The 18,930-nt window shown below is 44.4% G+C and overlaps 1 protein-coding gene across 1 annotated transcript in view; it reads left to right on the top strand.

Moving 5' to 3' along the window:
* The window catches only part of BMP7 (bone morphogenetic protein 7), a 47,906-nt gene extending 35,174 nt beyond the window's left edge, over positions 1-12,732 (top strand). Inside the window, exons 3-7 of the mRNA XM_026101886.2 lie at positions 92-240; positions 6,105-6,302; positions 8,080-8,156; positions 8,800-8,910; positions 9,994-12,732. Coding sequence (XP_025957671.2) covers positions 92-240; positions 6,105-6,302; positions 8,080-8,156; positions 8,800-8,910; positions 9,994-10,143 — 685 coding nt within the window. The 3' untranslated portion in view covers positions 10,144-12,732. The remainder of the gene's footprint in view (positions 1-91; positions 241-6,104; positions 6,303-8,079; positions 8,157-8,799; positions 8,911-9,993) is intronic.
* Positions 12,733-18,930: the final 6,198 nt, after the last annotated feature.

Below are 18,930 nucleotides of genomic sequence, written 5' to 3'. Positions count from 1 at the left end.
GTGTTGCTTGAAGCATGTGGGTGAACGTCCATAGGGACTCCAATGGAAAATCCAGGTAACTGAGACTGTGTTTGTTTGTTTGTTTATTTAGGGATTCAGATTTGTTCCTGCTTGACTCTCGAACAATCTGGGCTGCAGAAGAAGGGTGGCTCGTGTTTGATATTACTGCAACCAGTAATCACTGGGTGGTGAATCCACAGCACAACCTCGGCCTGCAGCTCTCCGTGGAAAGCATAGACGGTGAGTTTTGGAAAATAGCATCCATCAATGAGTCTCGAGTTCAGGTACAAGTTTCCAGCCAGGACTAGCCTTAATGCACTCAGTGCATTCCCTTTGAATAGGATTTCTTCAGGATATTTTTCCTGACTTTGCTTGAGATGCAAATAACGATTGAAAAAGTAAATCCGTAAATATATTCCAGGTTAAGGATGTACTTAAATGCTTTAACAGATTGGTATTCAGTCACATCAGCATTAGCTATACACACGTCGTTATTAAGGTACGCATATGCTGTTGGCTAATTTGCACATAGCATTAGCGGACTTCATCTGAAATCCTGGAAGTTCCCGGGCGGCCCTTTTTCACTCTCCCGTGCTTATGCTTCCGTGTAAGCAACTGTCTGAACTGCTTTTGCAATAACATTTCCTGCTCAGCCATTACAAGCATCCAAATCAGGAGGCGTGTTTTAGGGGAAAAGGGCACAGTAGAGTCACTTTTACGCTTCTTTTGTCATGCTCTGTGAAACCACCAGTTTGTTTTTTTCTGATCGAGACAATTCCCATCAAGGAGAGAGGAAGAAAAATTGCTGCACATAAAAAGACAAAGCTGAGTGATGTCACAGGCTGGTGTCATTTGGCACAGAAATCCCTTCAAAGGCAGAAAACTGCTTAGAACCATTTTTATTTTCTCTGTGGCAGCAGAAATGATTCATAAAGTCATGCCTGACCCGAACTCCATGTCCTGCAGCACACCTGCGATATAAACTTGTGACAATTGTAAACGGGTGGGAAGATGTGGTTCTGCAACGGCTTCAAATGGGTGCATTTAGAATCAGGGTGGAAATTTTCCTAACTAGGCTTTACTAAAGGCGTCATACTACTTTATCTTTAAAGTTAAGATTCCTACTGCTCACTTGGAGTCTTGTGCAAGTGGACCTAAGCCCCCTGCGTGCTCTGGGAGGTGAAAGGCGTCTCAAACCACCTCTCTGGAGCTGCCTGGCTGACACACAGGAGGGGTTAAACAAAACCCAACCAGAACCTATTGCAAATAATCTGAATATACTTATCTGAGGACATACTTTCATTCTCCAGACATACATCGGTGATATAACTTGCTATTGATTCTTAGGCAAAACTCTGAATGATTTTAGTTAAGCAGTATTTTGCATAAAGACTGTGCAAGGCTGTTTCAAAATAGTAAAATTAAGGAGAGTCATTGACACGAAAGGGTGATTTTATACATATGAGATCTGTGCCCTGAGAGCTGAAGCTCTCACTGTTGTTTTAACCTGCTCTTTATGAATGATCAATCGACGCAGGAACCCAAGCAGAGATACAGAGCAGACGCATCACCCTGGAAATTCAAGTCCCCATCCCAATGACAGATGACATCTTTGCATACAGATTCAAATTCAGCCTGATTTACAAGTTAATCTTAACTCTTAAGGCTAAAACAGTAAGGCAGATTAACAGCCAAGACAAGCGTAACCCGTTCTCAAACACATATCCTTGTTTTCAAGTTTCCAGTTTGCCTCCTAAAGGAAACACTTGGAAGTACGTAAGTCACGTCCACAGCCATGTCACATTCATCCGGTTCCGAGTTCACGTATAGGAAAACCATCGAGGCCCAGCCCAGAGCCCACAGAAAAGCAATAGCTGAAAGATGCTTTAAGCTTAATATCTCTAAGCACTATAGATATTTCAGTGTCACTCACTTTCTTCTAGTGATAAAACCTCATTATCATTCTGTCTTGCTCTTTGTCAGTCCTTACCCAGTGGTTCTACAGAAAACGTCAATCATTTTTCTCGTCATTGAGGAGGAAGCCAGTAGACCAAACCCCAAAATCTTTCCTGATAAAGAACTTTTAAAAATGAAATTGCCAAAGACTAGTTTCATGAACGTTTTAAAGCTAGTATAAGCTAACACTTCCAGAAAAACAAAAAAATCCCACCTTTCTCCTCATTCTGAGCCTTGCTACTCCATCCCTGCTTCTGGCATCAAGTAGGACATTAAAATCAAAGCTTGGACACTTACAACTGACTTAAAAAGTTCATGAAGCATCACCCTGCAGCCTCTGTCAGCCCACTCGCATGCACGTTTGCTTGGCCGCAGCTTGAGAAGACGTTGCGCTTCCCAGGGGGTTTCTTTTCCGGACATCACATACAAGCCGCTCCAGACATCCATCACAGTAGCCCAAAGTTCTGTATTTAAAACCTTCTTCCCTCAAAATCCAACGCCTTCCTTATTAGGCCTATTTCAGCCATGCTGCATTTCTAGAGTTCCCACAGTTAATAGCTGGAATTTGGGGCAGGTTATCAACTCTCACGCTTACACACTTACCTACTTATTGACTATACCTCACGCTTACTTATTGACTATACAAGTAAATATCCATGTACTAAAGCAAAAAACACAGGAACTGCTAATGTTAATTTGGCTGGAACATTATTTTCAGTCACCTTCCACAGTTTGCTTGAATCCTCAAAAATGAAGGAAATAACAGAAACATCTGCTCAAACAGCCCAGCAGTATTGGTGGCAGCACAAAATCTACATCATTCATTATGAGACAAAATAACGCTTTTTGTCTTCCAGTAATTCTGCAAAGTCTTTGTGCTTTACAGTCTCTGTCTAGAAGCATTTTGCCTTTTCTGTGCACATATCACATATTGTAAACCAGTGCTACGGAACGTAATAAAACCCTCCAAGGAGGGAGCTGATGAGGGAGAAATAGGTATTAAACCCAACATTATAACTGCGCAAAGCGTAAGAGAATCTCATGCAATTATGGTATTAATATAAATAACTGAATACCAGAGATTTACAGAGGATTTTTCAAATAAGAGTGCAGTGTTCCTGGACGCAAGGGAAAAACAACAGGAAAGATGACAGTACCAGCAGTAAGGAAACAGCCTAATGTGCTGTTTCCAGCCATGATTAACACCAGGTCTTTCAGAAGAAAACGTACACTGTCATTGCAGCCGGCGGTGTGTCACTGCCATGAAGGTGAAGTCCCTCTTCACTTCCAGAGCTCCAAAAGAGGTTGGAAGTTCAGCCTTTCAAGCCAGCTTTCCCCATACTGACCTATGATCATAAACACGCCTGCCTTCAGTTGCACACACCTGTGTCTTCGTGGACACAGCCTGTGCTTTGTGTATGTAAGCTGCCTGTGAACTATAGTTATTTTTCTGGATATTTTATCTGAAACACTGATTTATGAATATGGTACAGATTTCAGTCTAGACTTTTCAGGGTCCTGCAAAAGGAAAAGCTGCAGCCATGCTCACAGTTATAGTAACCGTCTGCTCTGCTTGAGCAGTCAGAAGTGGACCCTTAAAACCATACAGCCAGATCCTTTACAGAGACAGCTTTGCAAAGGCAGAAATTCTCAGCTCCAATGATAAACAGATTCATGTGTGTTATGTGACTCAGTGAAAATTAGGAATCTAGTTCCCATTTACACTCCTGAAAGATCTAGCTAAGTTCATAAACATATTTGAAATTGTGTAAAAAGTTGCTGCTTTCTCAAAATAGATTAACGAAACATTTAATTCAACCTGTCACGAAAATTAGAGAAGTCAACTGCAGTCTTTTAAAAGTGAAGCCAGTGGCTTGTCTGCTGTAACAGAGTTCCCTGGCAGCACACCTTTGCACTCCCTTTTCTCCACCATACATACAGCTTTTCCTTTCATTTTGGACAGCAAGGACATGTCCTTCCTTGCTCCCTACATTTTGTTTTGGATTTAGACCAACTTTATGCTAACAAGAACGCTGATCTTACACCTGGACTTCATATGAAAATCATATGTATGCAAACACAGTAGGACTTTGATGCAATACTATATGCTTGGGCAAAACCCAAAACTTTCAGTGATATAAAAGCAGCTTTAAAATGAATAATGAGTTAGAAAAATCCTTTAAGTTTTCTTGGTTTTATATTTTGCATCGCTCCTTACATGTAGAAATCTCTAACCATGAAGCCAATACAAGCTGTATAAAAATTACGAAGTCATGAGCACTGTCCAGATGAAATGACACAAAAGAAGTTAAATTAATTTAACTGATCTTTGTATTGCTTTATAATCATGCCAGATAGACCTATCAGCACGCATAACTGGGGTGGAATCCAAGGGTATTTGTTTACTTGAAGACAGTCAGAGAAGCTCAAGCAACAAGCAAAAGAAACAGTCAAATGACTCACTTGCCTCCAGCAAGCTCTCAGCCCAGCGCCTTGCTCTGCAGCAGCGCATACGAACAACAACTGGCCGTTTAGGCTCTCTTGGTTTATTATTTGAGGTTCTATTTTTGATGGTGTTAAAAAAGCAGCTTCATGAAAAGCAGACAAAGCTGTGCCCTCTGATGCAAGAGCGCAACATTAGTTCTTTTGGGAGAAGTTTATCACTGATGAGGACTAGAGGCATGTCTTCATGTTTAACCTTGCCTCTGGATGTACAGGAAAGTTAGAAAAAGCGTGGATTTCTCCCATTTTTGTTAACAAGAAATATGCTGCTTCTTATACAGAGCATTACATACCTTTTTCCACCATGCTGGTCTTGAACATGTTGTTAAATTTAGAATTTGTTGGTCAAATTCTACTTATTGCTACACCAATGCAAATCCAGTAAACATATCAGTGTGAAGTTGGGTCCCCTCTTTGCATGGTGCTAATTTACTTTCCAGAGATGTGGCAAAGGTTAAAATAATTTACACTGGAAAAAACAAAGTCTTAGATATACCTGTTAATTCAAACAACTGCAGGAAGCAGAAAGATTTCTTTGAACGGGCAGGAAAAAGCCACGGGTACAGTACTCACGGACTCTAACTCCTTTGGCTGAACTTGTTTTCAGAAAACAAGGCTTCGATGTGGCAGAGCATGTGCGCAAATGGAACTACTTATATATTTAGCATTAGCCACTTGCTTAAGCACTTTGTGGGGTTGGCCGCAATGTTTAAAATGCAAACTGTTTGGCCAAACGTTTGCTGTAGAGCTGTAGAGACCCTCACCTGCCTCCCTCCTCCGGGCTGGCCTTTTGGGGCTCTGCCAGGATCGTGTCGGCTGTTCTTAGGCTTATTTGATTTGTGGCTGACGAATGCCAGCTCTTAGCGAAAGGAGCACAAAAGCCATTAACATAACTTTGACTAAGCACCAGGACTCGGTAGCCTAGAACAGAGTAGTTCTAGATATCACCCTCCCTTTCACAACGGCACCCAGCAGTACAGAACAGGGAGAAATGTTAAATTGACCTTGCCTTTCATAAATAGCGTATTCCATTCTAGAGAGAAACCGCTCAATCATCTTTTACCAAAAAAAAAAAAGAAAAACCAGCACGAAAGAAGCATGAATGGCGGTCAACATATTTGCAACAAGGTTGTCAGATACAGTAGTGTTGAGCATGAAAGATACAGCCATAAACAAAATGTTTCTGGAAAGCTGAACTATTTGTTTCTCCCAGCTACGGTATATCTGGAACTCTGTCAACATCTCATGCAAGGCATTTTTATTTCAAGTTAATAACCTTCCAGTGGGAATTTAGTGTTCCTATGGGCTGAATTTTATGGTTCCTTTTATAGGATCACTTCAAATTATAGGCTGGTGAACTTAAAGAAACCCCTCTAAAGAATGCAGGAAAAGCTAATGCTAAGCGGATTTAGGGTAAAATAATTATATGTTGGAGTATTTTATATAACTTTTACACGCAGGTATAAAATGAAGTTAGCTGTGCTGGGCTGCTCTTGTCAGGAGCGGCTCTGCCGATGAAGCCCAGTCCCGCAGTCGATCAATGCTGGGAGTCAGGCATGCGAACTAGGTTCCTCGCTGCCGTTACTACACTTGGGGAAGGCGCAAAGTTACCGCAAGCCCTCTTATCCGTCCATTTTGTCATTAAGGGCAAAGCATCAATCCCAAACTGGCTGGTCTTATCGGGAGGCACGGCCCGCAGAACAAGCAGCCCTTCACGGTGGCCTTCTTCAAAGCCACGGAGGTTCATCTCCGCAGCATCCGCTCCACCGGCGGCAAGCAGCGGAGCCAGAATCGATCGAAAACGCCAAAGAACCAGGAAGCTTTCCGGGTCTCCAACATGGCAGGTCAGTAGGGTTTGCCCAGCCGCGACTTCCAGGCGACGGGACAAACCTCCGCTCTTCTGGAGACTGGGCAGGAACAGTCTCTCCTATGGGCAAATTGTTGTCTTTTTTGGTCTAGCACTATTTCTCTGTTGCTGGTTTGAAACTATTTGGGGTTAGGGATTATTCTAAAAAGTCAGGAGAATGGTGTTTCTTTGAAACAGTGTTAAACTGAGGAATTCCCTAATTCAGGTAACTAAGCCATCTGAACAAGTAATCTCTGTTTCCCCGCTTGAAATAACTTCTAATAAGAATTACTCCTGATCATTTGATACTTGCTTTAACATAATGAACTATTTCAGTTGATCTGAATGAAAAAGCTGTAGATTTTCAGCATTTGTGGTTTTAAGTTTACCTCCCCCACCCTGCTTCCCAAACTCTCGAAATCTCAAAAGTTTTCACGGAAGAGGAAAATCCCTTCCTTGCTCGGGACAACCGCAGCTATTCTGGGGGGAGCTGTGCTTCCTAATATGGAAGAAATCTCTCGCAGGCATTTAAAATAGAAACGCGGCCTAAATCCGGGACACCTCAAAATAACGGGCCTTTGGTGACCTTGCCAGTGCCAGCCACGGGGCAGCGCTAACCCCGTGGACGGCAGCAGCGTTCTCCGGTGCAAAATCCATCAGAATTGGGCACGGCCAACATTTTCCACAGGCCTTTCGCACCTTGACATCTGCCTCCCTCCAGTGCCACGCACCTCCCCGGCTTCCTTTAGCCCTCGATGCGGCGCGGCAGCCTGCCGCGGGTGAAGCACCGCGCGGAGCCGGGCTACAGCGAGAGCCGCAGCCGCGCGCCCCGGCTCCTCGGCCCTTCTCTCGGCTCCGCTGCCGCGAGCTCCCGGCTGGACAAGCGGATGGACACGAGCTGTCAGGCGCACGGTCTCCCTGTGCCACCCGCAAGGCTGCGGGACAGCTGGCTCCTATCCGTTTTGTTGCAGATTCTCTATATTTAATCCGATCATCACTGTCCCAGGGCTAGCGACTCTTTCTGTAGCCCTGGGGATGCCCACACATGCGTATTTCTGCACATCCGAACCCCTGGAGCCTCTTAGTGTTTTCCTATCACTTGTATTTCAGAATTTTCCAGTTCCCCACTAGTCTGCAATTTAAGCACATTTTTTATAATTATTTTGTATATCAGCTCACTCGTTAAGGGAGGGTTAGCAGATTAAAAAAAAAAAATCTTATATCTGTGGGTAGGTTAGAAAAGTCCACGTGAAGAGTGCCCTGCTTGTGTCTTGGGGACCCCACATTGATTTCGTTTCCAAGAACAAGAGTTGAAAAAATATTCTCTAATACTTCTGCCCAAGTCCCCAGCTCTGGCTATATGTCAAGTACAAATGCAACTTTAAAACCACAGCGCTAGTCATAGTTGTTCAAATCCATGCTTCAGACTTGCCCTTTATTCTTTGGCTTCTCCATGGAGCTTTTGCCACCCATTGTAAGAAATCTGTGATCTAGATTTAGCTGCACTGGACAAGAAAACACCTTTCGCATGGTTTTGATGTCACAACGTTGCTTTTGGGAGCCTGAAGGGGCAAGCATCTCCCGTAACGCATGTGATTCAAAGAATTAGGAGTGTAGAAAATAGTGAAAGGGGGCTTTATATATTGAACCTAGCCATTATTTTCCAACTAAAACATTAAAAAAAAAAGAAAAAAAAAAAAGGCAAGTCCTCTGCATCCTGCCCCGCGCGCCAGCACACAGCAGGGCCTCACTGCACCTCCCTCCCGCCCACGCAGAGAACAGCAGCAGTGACCAGCGGCAAGCCTGCAAGAAGCACGAGCTCTACGTCAGCTTCAGGGACCTGGGGTGGCAGGTAAGGGCTGCGCGTGACTGCTGCGCGAGCAGGGAGGCCTTTGCAAACCCTTTGTCAGGCTGCTAGCGTTACCAAAGACTAGATCTCTATCCCTGGGGAAAAAAATTGCATATTGCCTTCAGCGTGCTTAATGAGTGGGTCTGCAAAGTTGGGGCACTGCAGTATTGGGGTGAGACTGGCTGAAAACTCAGCACACGCTTAGGTGAGTAAGGAACCGTGGCCACCTGGATTTCCTTGGGCAGTTCTGAGTGCACATGCTGCGCTTCACTTTCATCTATCCATTCTTTTAGATGTGGCTAAAGAGAGTCTCATTTCTGAAAGCTCGTTACCTGCCTTTCAGTGATGGATGATCCTTGTGGGCAGTCAGGAGGACGCTGCCGGATGGCTGATAAAACTAAACCCTAAGGTCCAGCTACTCTGTGGGCATGTTTGCAGAGCAGGATAGGTTCCTCCAGGAAAAGCAGCTGCTTTAGAGGTGTAAAAGGGTAATACTAGAAAGGCCAGCTTACCAGATTTTTATTTTTCAGGTTACTGTAACTGTATGCAGACATATGAATTGATAGATTTACATGCCATTCTAGTTCTCATTTCACTGTACAATGTATCTTTCTCCACAATCTAACATATCTTCAATTTAATCAAGGACTGGATCATCGCTCCAGAGGGCTACGCTGCCTATTACTGTGAAGGAGAATGTGCTTTCCCGTTGAATTCATACATGAACGCTACAAATCATGCCATTGTACAGACACTGGTAGGTGCAATTTAACTTGTGCTATAGAGTTATATCTGATAGGTGCTACTCAGAAGTAAGCTTGTGCAAAAGACGCTTTCTAAGCTAACGAGAAAAGGAAGGTCTGCATTAGCTCATTAGGATGCCTGCAGCATCTGGCTAAACATGTCTAGCCAAGTGGCCTGAATTAATAGTTGGCTAGGATTTACCCTGTCTTTGCTGCAAGCGTTGACATGCTCTCTCCAGTTTCAAGGGGCCCTACAATACACATTTTAACGGTATAGTCCTGTTGCATAGGAAGGAAAGAGCAGGATGTGAGACCCAGTATCAGCACTGCTTCGAAAAAACTCCACAAAAATCCCCCGTGGGCTGTTGCCAAAAGCAGATTTGGGGCAGACTAAGGAGGGGTCAGGGAGCCTCTACGTTTCACAGCCCAACTGCTCCGTGGGCATATTTATCGTGTGAAATAGAGCAGGGTGCAGAGGCGCAGTTTCCTCTGCGCAGTTCAGGCTCCTCCACGTTTTTGTCTGCCTTCTTTTGCATCAGGCACTTTCTTGTGCATGTGTAGTGATACTGCAAAAAGTGCTAGGGACACTAGAAACGCCTACATTTCCAAGGGAAGAAATTTCCACATGTTTTTCTCCTGAGATTTTTTTTTTTCCCTGCTTTTTTCCTCTGTGCAGAGTTCCTGCAGCAGGGAGCACGGGAGCCCCAGAGCCCCCAGCTCCCGCGGGGGTTGCAGGCACTGCCAGCTGCAGAAGCAGAGCCCCAGCCCCGCGCTCGGGCAGGGTTTCGCACAAAGACTCGCCTGCACCTCATGCGGAGTTTATCGTAACTGGTACACTGCTGCAAAACACTGCCTGCTTTGACAAATGGGAATTTTCTAATGAAAACCTGCTTTGCTGAAAGATTTCCAACTAGATGGGAGCTGGGTGTGCGCGAGAGCCAGCCGCGGTACAGGCAGGGGACAGCTCAAGACACTGGTGTGCAAGGCCAGGTGTTTGAAACATGTTGGCATGAGCATTTGGGAGAGACGGGAAAGAAAAGCATGGGGGAGGAGAAGGGAAAGGTAAACCTTAACATGCCTCTACTTTCCCTCCCCAGGTTCACTTTATAAACCCAGAGACTGTGCCGAAACCCTGCTGTGCTCCTACACAACTCAATGCCATCTCAGTGCTCTACTTTGACGACAGCTCCAATGTTATCTTAAAAAAATACAGGAACATGGTGGTACGAGCATGTGGCTGTCATTAGATTTGTAGGAAGGGGGGGGGGAAGTTATTTGTAAAGAATGTTTTTTTTGTACGGATACGTGGTGGGGGGGAAAAAAGGTTAGAACTCCAGCAGTGGACTTAAAAATCCCAAACAGTTTTTAGGACTCGGCTTCTGAAGGTTCAGACAATGGAGCCAGTTCTGGATCTAAGCGGCGTTTGAACACATTTTGTTTTAGTTTGTTATAGACAATAAGCTTGTAAACTGAAACAAGCCAGAGAAACCATTTAAACCCAAATCTGCCTTAAAAGTTGGCTCCTACGAGACATACTTCTGCAAATGAGTCTTTCTGAAGATTGCAAACTCACCAGTGTTCATTGTGAATTAAAAATAATAATCTATCCAAGGTGAGAATGTGGTGTGACTAATAAGCATGTGTAGTTCCTGTAACACAGTTTGCAATAAAATAAGTGAACAAAATATACCTGGAGTGAACAGGTATTTTGTTAGAGAATTATTACTTCCACTCCTCTGTTTATTTCAATCTCATAAGCAGAAGCAAAGACTAATTACATGCAACTTCCAGTGCTAGACGGCAGTAGCAAAAGCTGTAGCTGGATTGATTCAAGTTCAAAGGACAAATAAGTGTGAAAAGACTCCTAAATTTTCAAGCAAAAGAATGGAAGAAAATAATTCCAAAGAACAACAGGTATAATTTTTGTCAACAGGAAAAATAAAGTTACTCTAGGCACCAGTAGGAGTTTGCTCTGAACTTTAAACAGCAAAGCAGCAAAACGTTAGAAAACGGTGATTAAACTGAACATTTAGCTGGGGCATCCTAAACGCTTTTGGAGTTGTGAAAGACGGCAAAAAATTCTGCTCCTGTTTGGACAATATCCATCGACTTCAGTAACTGCCAGGACAAGTTCCAACACTTTTGGGAAAACATGGAGACTCGGGCGCAGGAGGTCCCGTGAGCCGCGCCGAGCACCCAGCACCGTGCAGACTCAGTGAGACACCAAACGGAGAACCTTAGTTCCCGGGGTCAATATTTTCTGTAAAAATCCTGCTGCATTATCAGTTTCACCTCTTAAAAAAAAAAAAAACAAAAAAAACAAAAAACAAAAGAACCCCCAACCTTTTGAAGAGCCACATCAGCTAGCTGGAACCAGAGCAAGACAACATCCCCTCAAGGCTTTTTTTCCCCCCACTTTTCTTTTAAAGTCACAGGTTACACAAGTCTCATTTATGTAATTAAAACACAATTAAAGTTTTTGTGATGAGAATAGAGTAGCAGTAACCAATCACAAACCAATTTGAAACTTTGGCATACTTTGCAATTACAGAAGTAGGATTGATATAAATTGCCCCGGGGAGACAAAAGGAAAATTCTGTCCAATAAATCATCAGGACTTCAGCGTACCTAACTCTAGATCTCCAAACTTCAAAAACAGAAACCTCCCGGAGGCAGGTCCAGAATACGACGGGGCCCCGGGCTCGCACCCCGCGCGGGAACCTGGCTCGTAGCCTTCCTCGGAGGGAGACTAGCGCAAGAAGATAAATGAAGGGAACCATACGATTCTGGAAATCAGTCGCTATTCTTCTTCCTTTAAGTCACTGTTCAAATCCAGACCAGATGCCTCACTTAAATATAGTAAGAAAAAAAAAATTGCCATCTACGAAGTAAATTGGAAACTTGTTTCTGTCCTAACGTCATTTAAGTCGATGGGTGTTTTCCTGCTAGCAGGACCAAGCGTGGGGGATGCTGAAACCCGTTGTGGTGCGGGCAGGTTTCGGAGCGGCCCCGGAGGGCCGGTGCCGGGGGGCCCTGCCTCGCCGGAGGGGCCCGAGCACCCCGGTGCTGCCCGGGGCTTCCTGCCTCGCCTGGGCTCAGACCACGGCCGAAGAGCTACCAAGGGCCACGCGCCACGACAGCGGTGCCAGCCAAAAACCCAGCTCTGCCCGGAGTCGGTAGACAAGACCCTGCGGGATGAACAGCCCTGCTAAACCTGCCCTCGATGCGCCAAGAGCAAGCGGGTCTCACGGACGGGAAGGGTCTTGCGGCATTACACGCGTCCACGCACCAGTGCTCCTGTAAACCGCCTCAAGGAAGAGAAGGTGCTGCCTAGAAAGTTAAACTCATCAGCCCTAAACTTCCACTATTTGGTAGTCAAGGATTAGTTTTTCTCACAGGTGTTTCAGTGTTGGTGGTCGCTGAACTGGTGTATTGCGGTTTTAACTGGGACCACACTATCTTGCTGTATAGGATTCATATATTAAATATTATGTGGGGACTGTTTTGGGTTTTTTTTTCCTTTATATACATAATAACAGGATTTCTGTTGCTAGGCTTGACATCAGCTTCACTGTTTGTACATTTTTATGTAAATAGTTGTCACAAAAGCGGAAGAAGAATTATTTATTTCCATCTCTGAATTCCTTTTCAATCACATCCAGGAAAAATGATTCTCAGCTCCTAAACACATTTGTTTCCTTATTTAAAAGATATTTATTAACAGTTGGCAAAAATGCATACACATTTCTGGTTCTTTTCATAGAGCAGTTGTCAGAAGCCTTTTGTACAGACCAGTAAAATAAATCCTTGCAACTTTACAAAAGATATACTAACAACTTTGTGTATCTGTGTGGTTATTCTGACTATATTCAAAGAAGCTTTTCAGCGGGGCAGTTTTTCTTACCTCGCACCCATTTTTACATACATCTCTGTATTGGCCAAATTGGCACATATCAGCATCTGATGCAGTCTCATCAGTCCAAATACAACAGAGAAGAATATGAAAAAACATGAAAATGTTTTGCAGACTGCACTGCAAAGATCCATGATTGAATTATAGTGCAGCTGTCAGCAGCTGTTTCAAAGAAGCAGGGGGTAAATTAGTTCTGTTTACTGCTAACATAGTTCAGAGATTTAGTCATCCCAATAAAATTATAGAAGCACAAGAAAGGAAAAAAGAAACTCCAAAGGAACATCAGCCAAGAAGCTGACATTTTCTAATTTAGATTCTTTTAGCATATTTCAGAGATGCTGCTGGCATGAGGTTTCCTACTGTGGATACCACACCGCATTGCTATGGAGGCAGCTGAAAAAAATCACAGTCTAAATCCCTGTATTAAATAAACACTATATCTTCAGGGCATAACAGCAATTTCTGGGTTCTTGTTTACTTTGAACTCTGAGCGAGGTTGTGCCAGTTTACGTAAATGTATTTGCTGATCCAGAGGATTAAATCATCAGCATTTTGGAATTAAACTACCATCTTTCACAAGCAATTACAAATTCATAAGTAAATTTGCTTCATGCGCCGATCCGAAGTCCAGCAAAGTGTCAGTGAAAAGACCTTTATGAACCTAAGTGGTGCGTGTTTAGGTTTTGTAAGCCTAGACTAATTTTAGAAGGAGGATCTTCCGGTAGCTCAGTGTGGATCCAATTCTCCTCGTTTAGGACCAGTGCAAGCCAGAGGTCCTTCCAGCAAGAGGAGGGAAGGGAAAAAAATAAAAAATAGAAAAAAATCGTGCTTTATGGAACCAATCTTACTATAGAGCAGCCAACAGAAGCTTTACCACTAACTTCAACAAGTCCAGCCCTATATCACAAAACATCAGTTGGTTTCCAGCTCTGCCGCAACCACACGCAGCTCGCTGGATGCGCTCCGCAGCGGCTTCCCCGGCCCGGGAGCCAAGGCTGGGCTGCCGACGCGGCACAGCCGCCCAGCCCTCCGCAGCGCTACCGCGGCTTTGTCTCTTCATCTACTGTTCTGGAAGAGGAGTTCTTGACGTGAAGCCATATGTTGCCATAAACTGGCAGGGCCATAAAACGCCAGTGAACCAGCTTCAAAACTGCTAGATTTATCTGAGTAATGACATTTTAAAGCACATTTAGAACCTTTTATAGATCAGTTATTCTAACTTCCTTTCAGGCCAAACGCAGAGGATATTATGTTTGCTTAACTGAAAAGCTTTAGCTCTGTTCCAGGACTGACAATAGGATCTTTTGGTCCTGAAGCAGGAAACGGCCTCTGTTGCTGCCAAGGCTCATATAATAAAAAATAATTTATTTAAGTGAGCCTAAGTGTAATTTTAAGATTTCTGATCTTTATGGAAGTGTCAGTAGTAAAGCCCCAAAAATGGAGAGGGAGACCAGAGCTAGACCAGAGCTAGCCTGAGCACGGCTCAGTGGCAGCGCTGCCAAGGACCGCGGGATTTCCTGCGCTGCTTTATCAGCCCTTTCAGCTCCACCTGCAATTGGAGCAGACACTTTCTGGAGGAAATAAAACCATAAAGACTCATCTTTTGAGTTCAGGATTTGCATCCTCAGTATATTTCCATCCAGATGCCCTGCTTGCTGACTCTCATTGCTGCCATGGACATATTATTCTCTGTATTTAGCCAAGCCTTTGGGGAGAAATTCTGCCCAATTAAGCAAAAAAGGAGTCTTTTTGAAGTTTTTATTTATCAGGTAATGATTGACAAGAGCTTGAGGCAAAAACTAGAAGCACTTTATACTACAGTCATTCATTACCCAAGTACAAAAGCAATACAAATGGGCTATTATGGTTGCTTTGAGTTACTCTGCTTTAAATAAAAATATTTATTCCCTTTTTCTACTTAACACAGTAGAAAAGTTTTATATTCCTAAACCAGCTCCTAAGAAAGATCAGAAGTTTTAAACAACAGATGTCTGATGTGTGGATTTGTTTCATAGCATGCAGACCTTCATTTTCCTAGAGTCTGTTTGCTGACCAGGCAGTAGGAGAGGACTTTTAGCTTTAACATTGAGTGTTAGCTGGATACTGTGAAGTTTGCCACCTCAGTACAAATCTGCCATTTTCCCCAATTAATAGAATCCTGCTGTTGGAATGAATTCCATAGGTGGAGAGAGCACAGCCTTTAGACAGCTCTAGTTGGGTTTTACATTTAAAAAGAAAACCAGACAAGTCAGAGTCAGATTCATCACCTTCATGTTTTTTCCATCAGGGAAAAGTACTGGGGAAAACAGGAGAGAGAAAAGGGCTACAGCCTTGGTCCCACAAGCCCTCAGAAAGGTAACTTCTCACTTGACTAACCATTTTGACCATTTTTGCAGGCACGGTTAAGCATTTAACCATTTGCAGGATAAGGCTCTTCATGGGGCTGCTTGAATTAACCTCCTTCTCAAAGAGCAATGCTCGACTGCAATAAAACCCAGTCCCCAGCCAGTCAGCAGTAATTTGGGGAATGGAGCATTTGCGTCTGGGACCGAAGGGTGAGTGGCTCCATTCACTGCGCCATCCATGGGCTTGCACAAAATGAGATGCATGCATGAACCCTTTCTGAACTGGGAGCTGAAGCAGCTTCACAAGTAGTCAGTTAGCAGCTCAGTGCTGCTGATAATTTTGGCCACTGTTCTTAGTTTAGGCTTTAAGGAAAAAGGGGGGAATGGCAGGACCTCAGCTGATCTAACATGCTTTACTGCATCAGCACCTGTAGGTCAAGCCCAGGCTGGTGCTAGATCTCCAGACAAGCACATGCAGGTTTGGGAAGTTGCCAGGGTTGCAAAAAGCCTCTCAGAGGCCCTGGGAACCTTTCCTCCCCTGCTCTCCTCCCATCACCGCATGACCTCTCGGCTAGGGCCCGGAGCGGGCAGCGGCCAGACACTCACAGTGACACGACATGAGGTGACCTTTGGCTGGACTAATGAAGGCAAACTGTTCCAGGCTGCTGGGTTTATTCCTCTGTTATTTGTCGCTGCTGTGTCAGGTGCTTCATATAAAATATGTGGAAGTGGAGAGATTTGGTGTCTGGATTCAGTTATGAAGGGTCAGAGCTCAGAGATATCATTTCTCAAGTCTCAACAATTTAAGCCATTTTGTTTGGTGTTTATAACAAGCTGTAGACAAGAGCAGAGAGGTTGCTGGCTCTACAGCTGTCTGTGGCTCATGCAAAAATACAAGTCACAGAACTAGTCAGCCTCTTCAGAAGAAGGCATTTTGGCAATTGCTTAACAAGAACAAGTTCTTCATTTTAGCTTGCATCTTAGACTATACAGCAAGCACACAAGAACAGAACACACACTAACGTACTCCACCAACCTAAGACTGATAAATGAAGAGTTTTGCTTCTGTTTGTTTCTTACAGCCATTTGCTACCAATGCTAGCCAGTATTTGGATCCTAAACCTGGACTCTAGCTCGTAAACTCACTGAATTGTGTTGTTCTTCCTTAACAGGACGTACAATCTGGCTGGGCTGCAGTTTTAGGACTTAGTTAATTACTCCAAGGCCACGTTTCATGAAACCTCAGGGCTAAGTTTCAGAGCAGCCAGCAAGGACAGGCAAGGCATTTGTCAGAAGTGTGCAGCCACTCACTTTGCAATTGCACAACCAGGTGTTAAAACCCATCTCACCAGGTTCCCTCAAAAACGCTGCCAGCAGTTTTGGGGAAGAGGAACATGACACTCAAAGAGGTTCTGCCACTGCTGACTTGGAGCAACTTTAATCAAAAGTTCTTTTTCCTAACAGCAAGGAGGACTTTTTTTTTTTTTTTTTTTTTTAAATTAGAGAAATACACAAGTGATTCCAAGTTCAGCCCATCAGTTATTTTGGTTTCACATGACTACTGAGAAATCAACTGTAAAAGTTGGTGCAGTAATATACACACATACCATGCACAGAGTGTGGAACTGTAAATACTGGCAGGGAGTCTGGTTTAAGAAGCTGCAGCGAGCGTTGTGTCAGAACTGCCCTTGGAACCCCCCATTCCCTGAGATTTATATTGCTGGGGGTGGGGAGAGAATAAATCCGATTTTGCTGGAATGTTGCCTACAACTTCTCAGCCATAAAGACTTTATTTATGGCTGTTACACAGCATGAAGGATTCAATTTGTCCTTTGTTATGAATTTCAGTGGATCATGTAACTGTTTATTTGCAGATATTTTTAAAAAGTTGGCATTTTTGGTTTGCGGGAGAAAACAAAGCTCTTTGTAGCCCATTCCAGTAGGGATGTGCTCAAACCACACTTCACAGAGACAGTGCAGCAGGGTCCAGAAGTCCTGCAATTTCTGTTGGGCTTTAGGAGAGGCTGAGACAGGGCAGTAAAGGGCTTTTGCTATCTGTCTGTCAGGACAGGTTGTCGTGCTTGAGCATGAGCTCTAGGCTGAGGTATCCCAGCCCAGCTCCCACCACCTTGGTTCCAGCACTTCCTATGCTAAAGCACATCTCCACCTCTGCCACACAAGGGAGGGAGTCACAAGTATCCCACAGAGGAGGGAGAGGGACACGAGGGGCTGTGGACTGGTGGCTGGGAGGGCTGCACTCAGAGCTCAGGCCCCAGGGCAGGGCAAGCTGGGGCAGTCACCTCCTGCACAGGCCCCTTGAGCAGGAGCTCCAGCTTCATTACCTCTGCTCATCATGTTGCTTGGTCATGATCTCACCACCAATTCAGTCTTTAGTCAGGTAAGGCAGCTAGTTCACTCAGGGTCTTGCTGGGAGTTTCTTGCATTCAGAATAGCTCCAGCATCAAGGGAATAGTCAGGTGCAAAAGCACAAGTAGTCCAAGGCACAAGCTGTATCAGCTCTCTCCAGCTTTGTGAGATGTCCTGCTTCTAGTAGCAGCTGAGAGCAAGATGCTCCATAAAAGCCACAACTGGGGAGAGCCTTGCATTCAGTGACACAAGATGCTTTGCAACTTGATTGCTCTGCGCTGGCAACGTAGAATCACAATGACAATCTTATTAAATAGCACTTGCAAAGCCTTCCCTCTTCAAAGCCTTTCTACTGGTATTAGTTAAGAAGGAAGATGACTGCATTTTGCATTCATCCATTTCATTCATACTGTCTGGCTCCAGAACAAGCCCTGGGAAACCTGCTGTTAGGACAAGAGGCAACAGCCATAATTTAAATGGGATGGAGACTCCTTCCTGGAGATGCGGGAGACTAACATCAAATTAAGCCTGTAGGTCAATTGTTATGTTCCCCAGACGGGAGTGACAGTCTGAGGAAAGAGATTTGGTTTTCTGCTGCAGCACCTCTCAGACAGTAAAAAGAAACAAAACCTCTCTGCCAGCACTGCAAGATACTGAGCTGTTTTTGCTTCAGTTTCCAGACCATGTGTCAGACATACTCTGATGTCTTCTCAGACTTGTCCTCCTTCCCTTTCTCGTTATGAAAGGGAGTAGAGCAAGGAATTATCATGGCCACACTTCACCTACCTCCTCTTGAGGGGCCTGGGTAGATGAAGCCCTAGACCAGATCACGAGGACTGTCAGCATCTAGGTCAGTCCCTGGCTGATGTGAGCAATGCAGGACAGCTGTTCAGTCCAGAGAAGCCACAGAGCATCTGCAACCTTCTCTTATCACACCACAAACAAGCCAACCCCCTCCCTCCCCCCCGCAAAGATCTTTTCCACAGGTACATGGGGACAAATTAAAAGCCTTTAGTATAAACTACCAAGAAGCTCTGTGAACTACAGTCTTTCAAGAAGAGACCATGGGTACTGAGGTCCCTACGGCACAGGCATCTTGGACAAAAATGCCTGGAGAGCGCTGTGTATCTGGTTGCAGAGTATCCCTCCTTTATTATGAGGGCAATTGTTTTTCCAGCAGGGCTCAGAGGCTGAAGACAATGCTTTCCATTTCTTGTTACCAAGGCAAGCATTAACAAGCTTTGTAGTTTTCACTGCTCCTTGATGGCAGCAGGACATAATCCTCCCATTGCCAGGGAGAGCAGTAAACTTGATCATAGGCTACCCAGCCTCTAAAGCCCTTAAGAAAACAAGGATGGCATCAAGGATTGTGCTTTTGGAGAGCATACCTCATGATGCTATTTTGAAGA

This window comes from Dromaius novaehollandiae, chromosome 16, assembly GCF_036370855.1.
Source record: "Dromaius novaehollandiae isolate bDroNov1 chromosome 16, bDroNov1.hap1, whole genome shotgun sequence".
In the NCBI taxonomy this organism is placed as follows: Eukaryota; Metazoa; Chordata; class Aves; order Casuariiformes; family Dromaiidae; genus Dromaius; species Dromaius novaehollandiae.
Note: the sequence above shows the minus strand (reverse complement) of the source record. Positions and strands in the feature narration are given on the sequence as shown.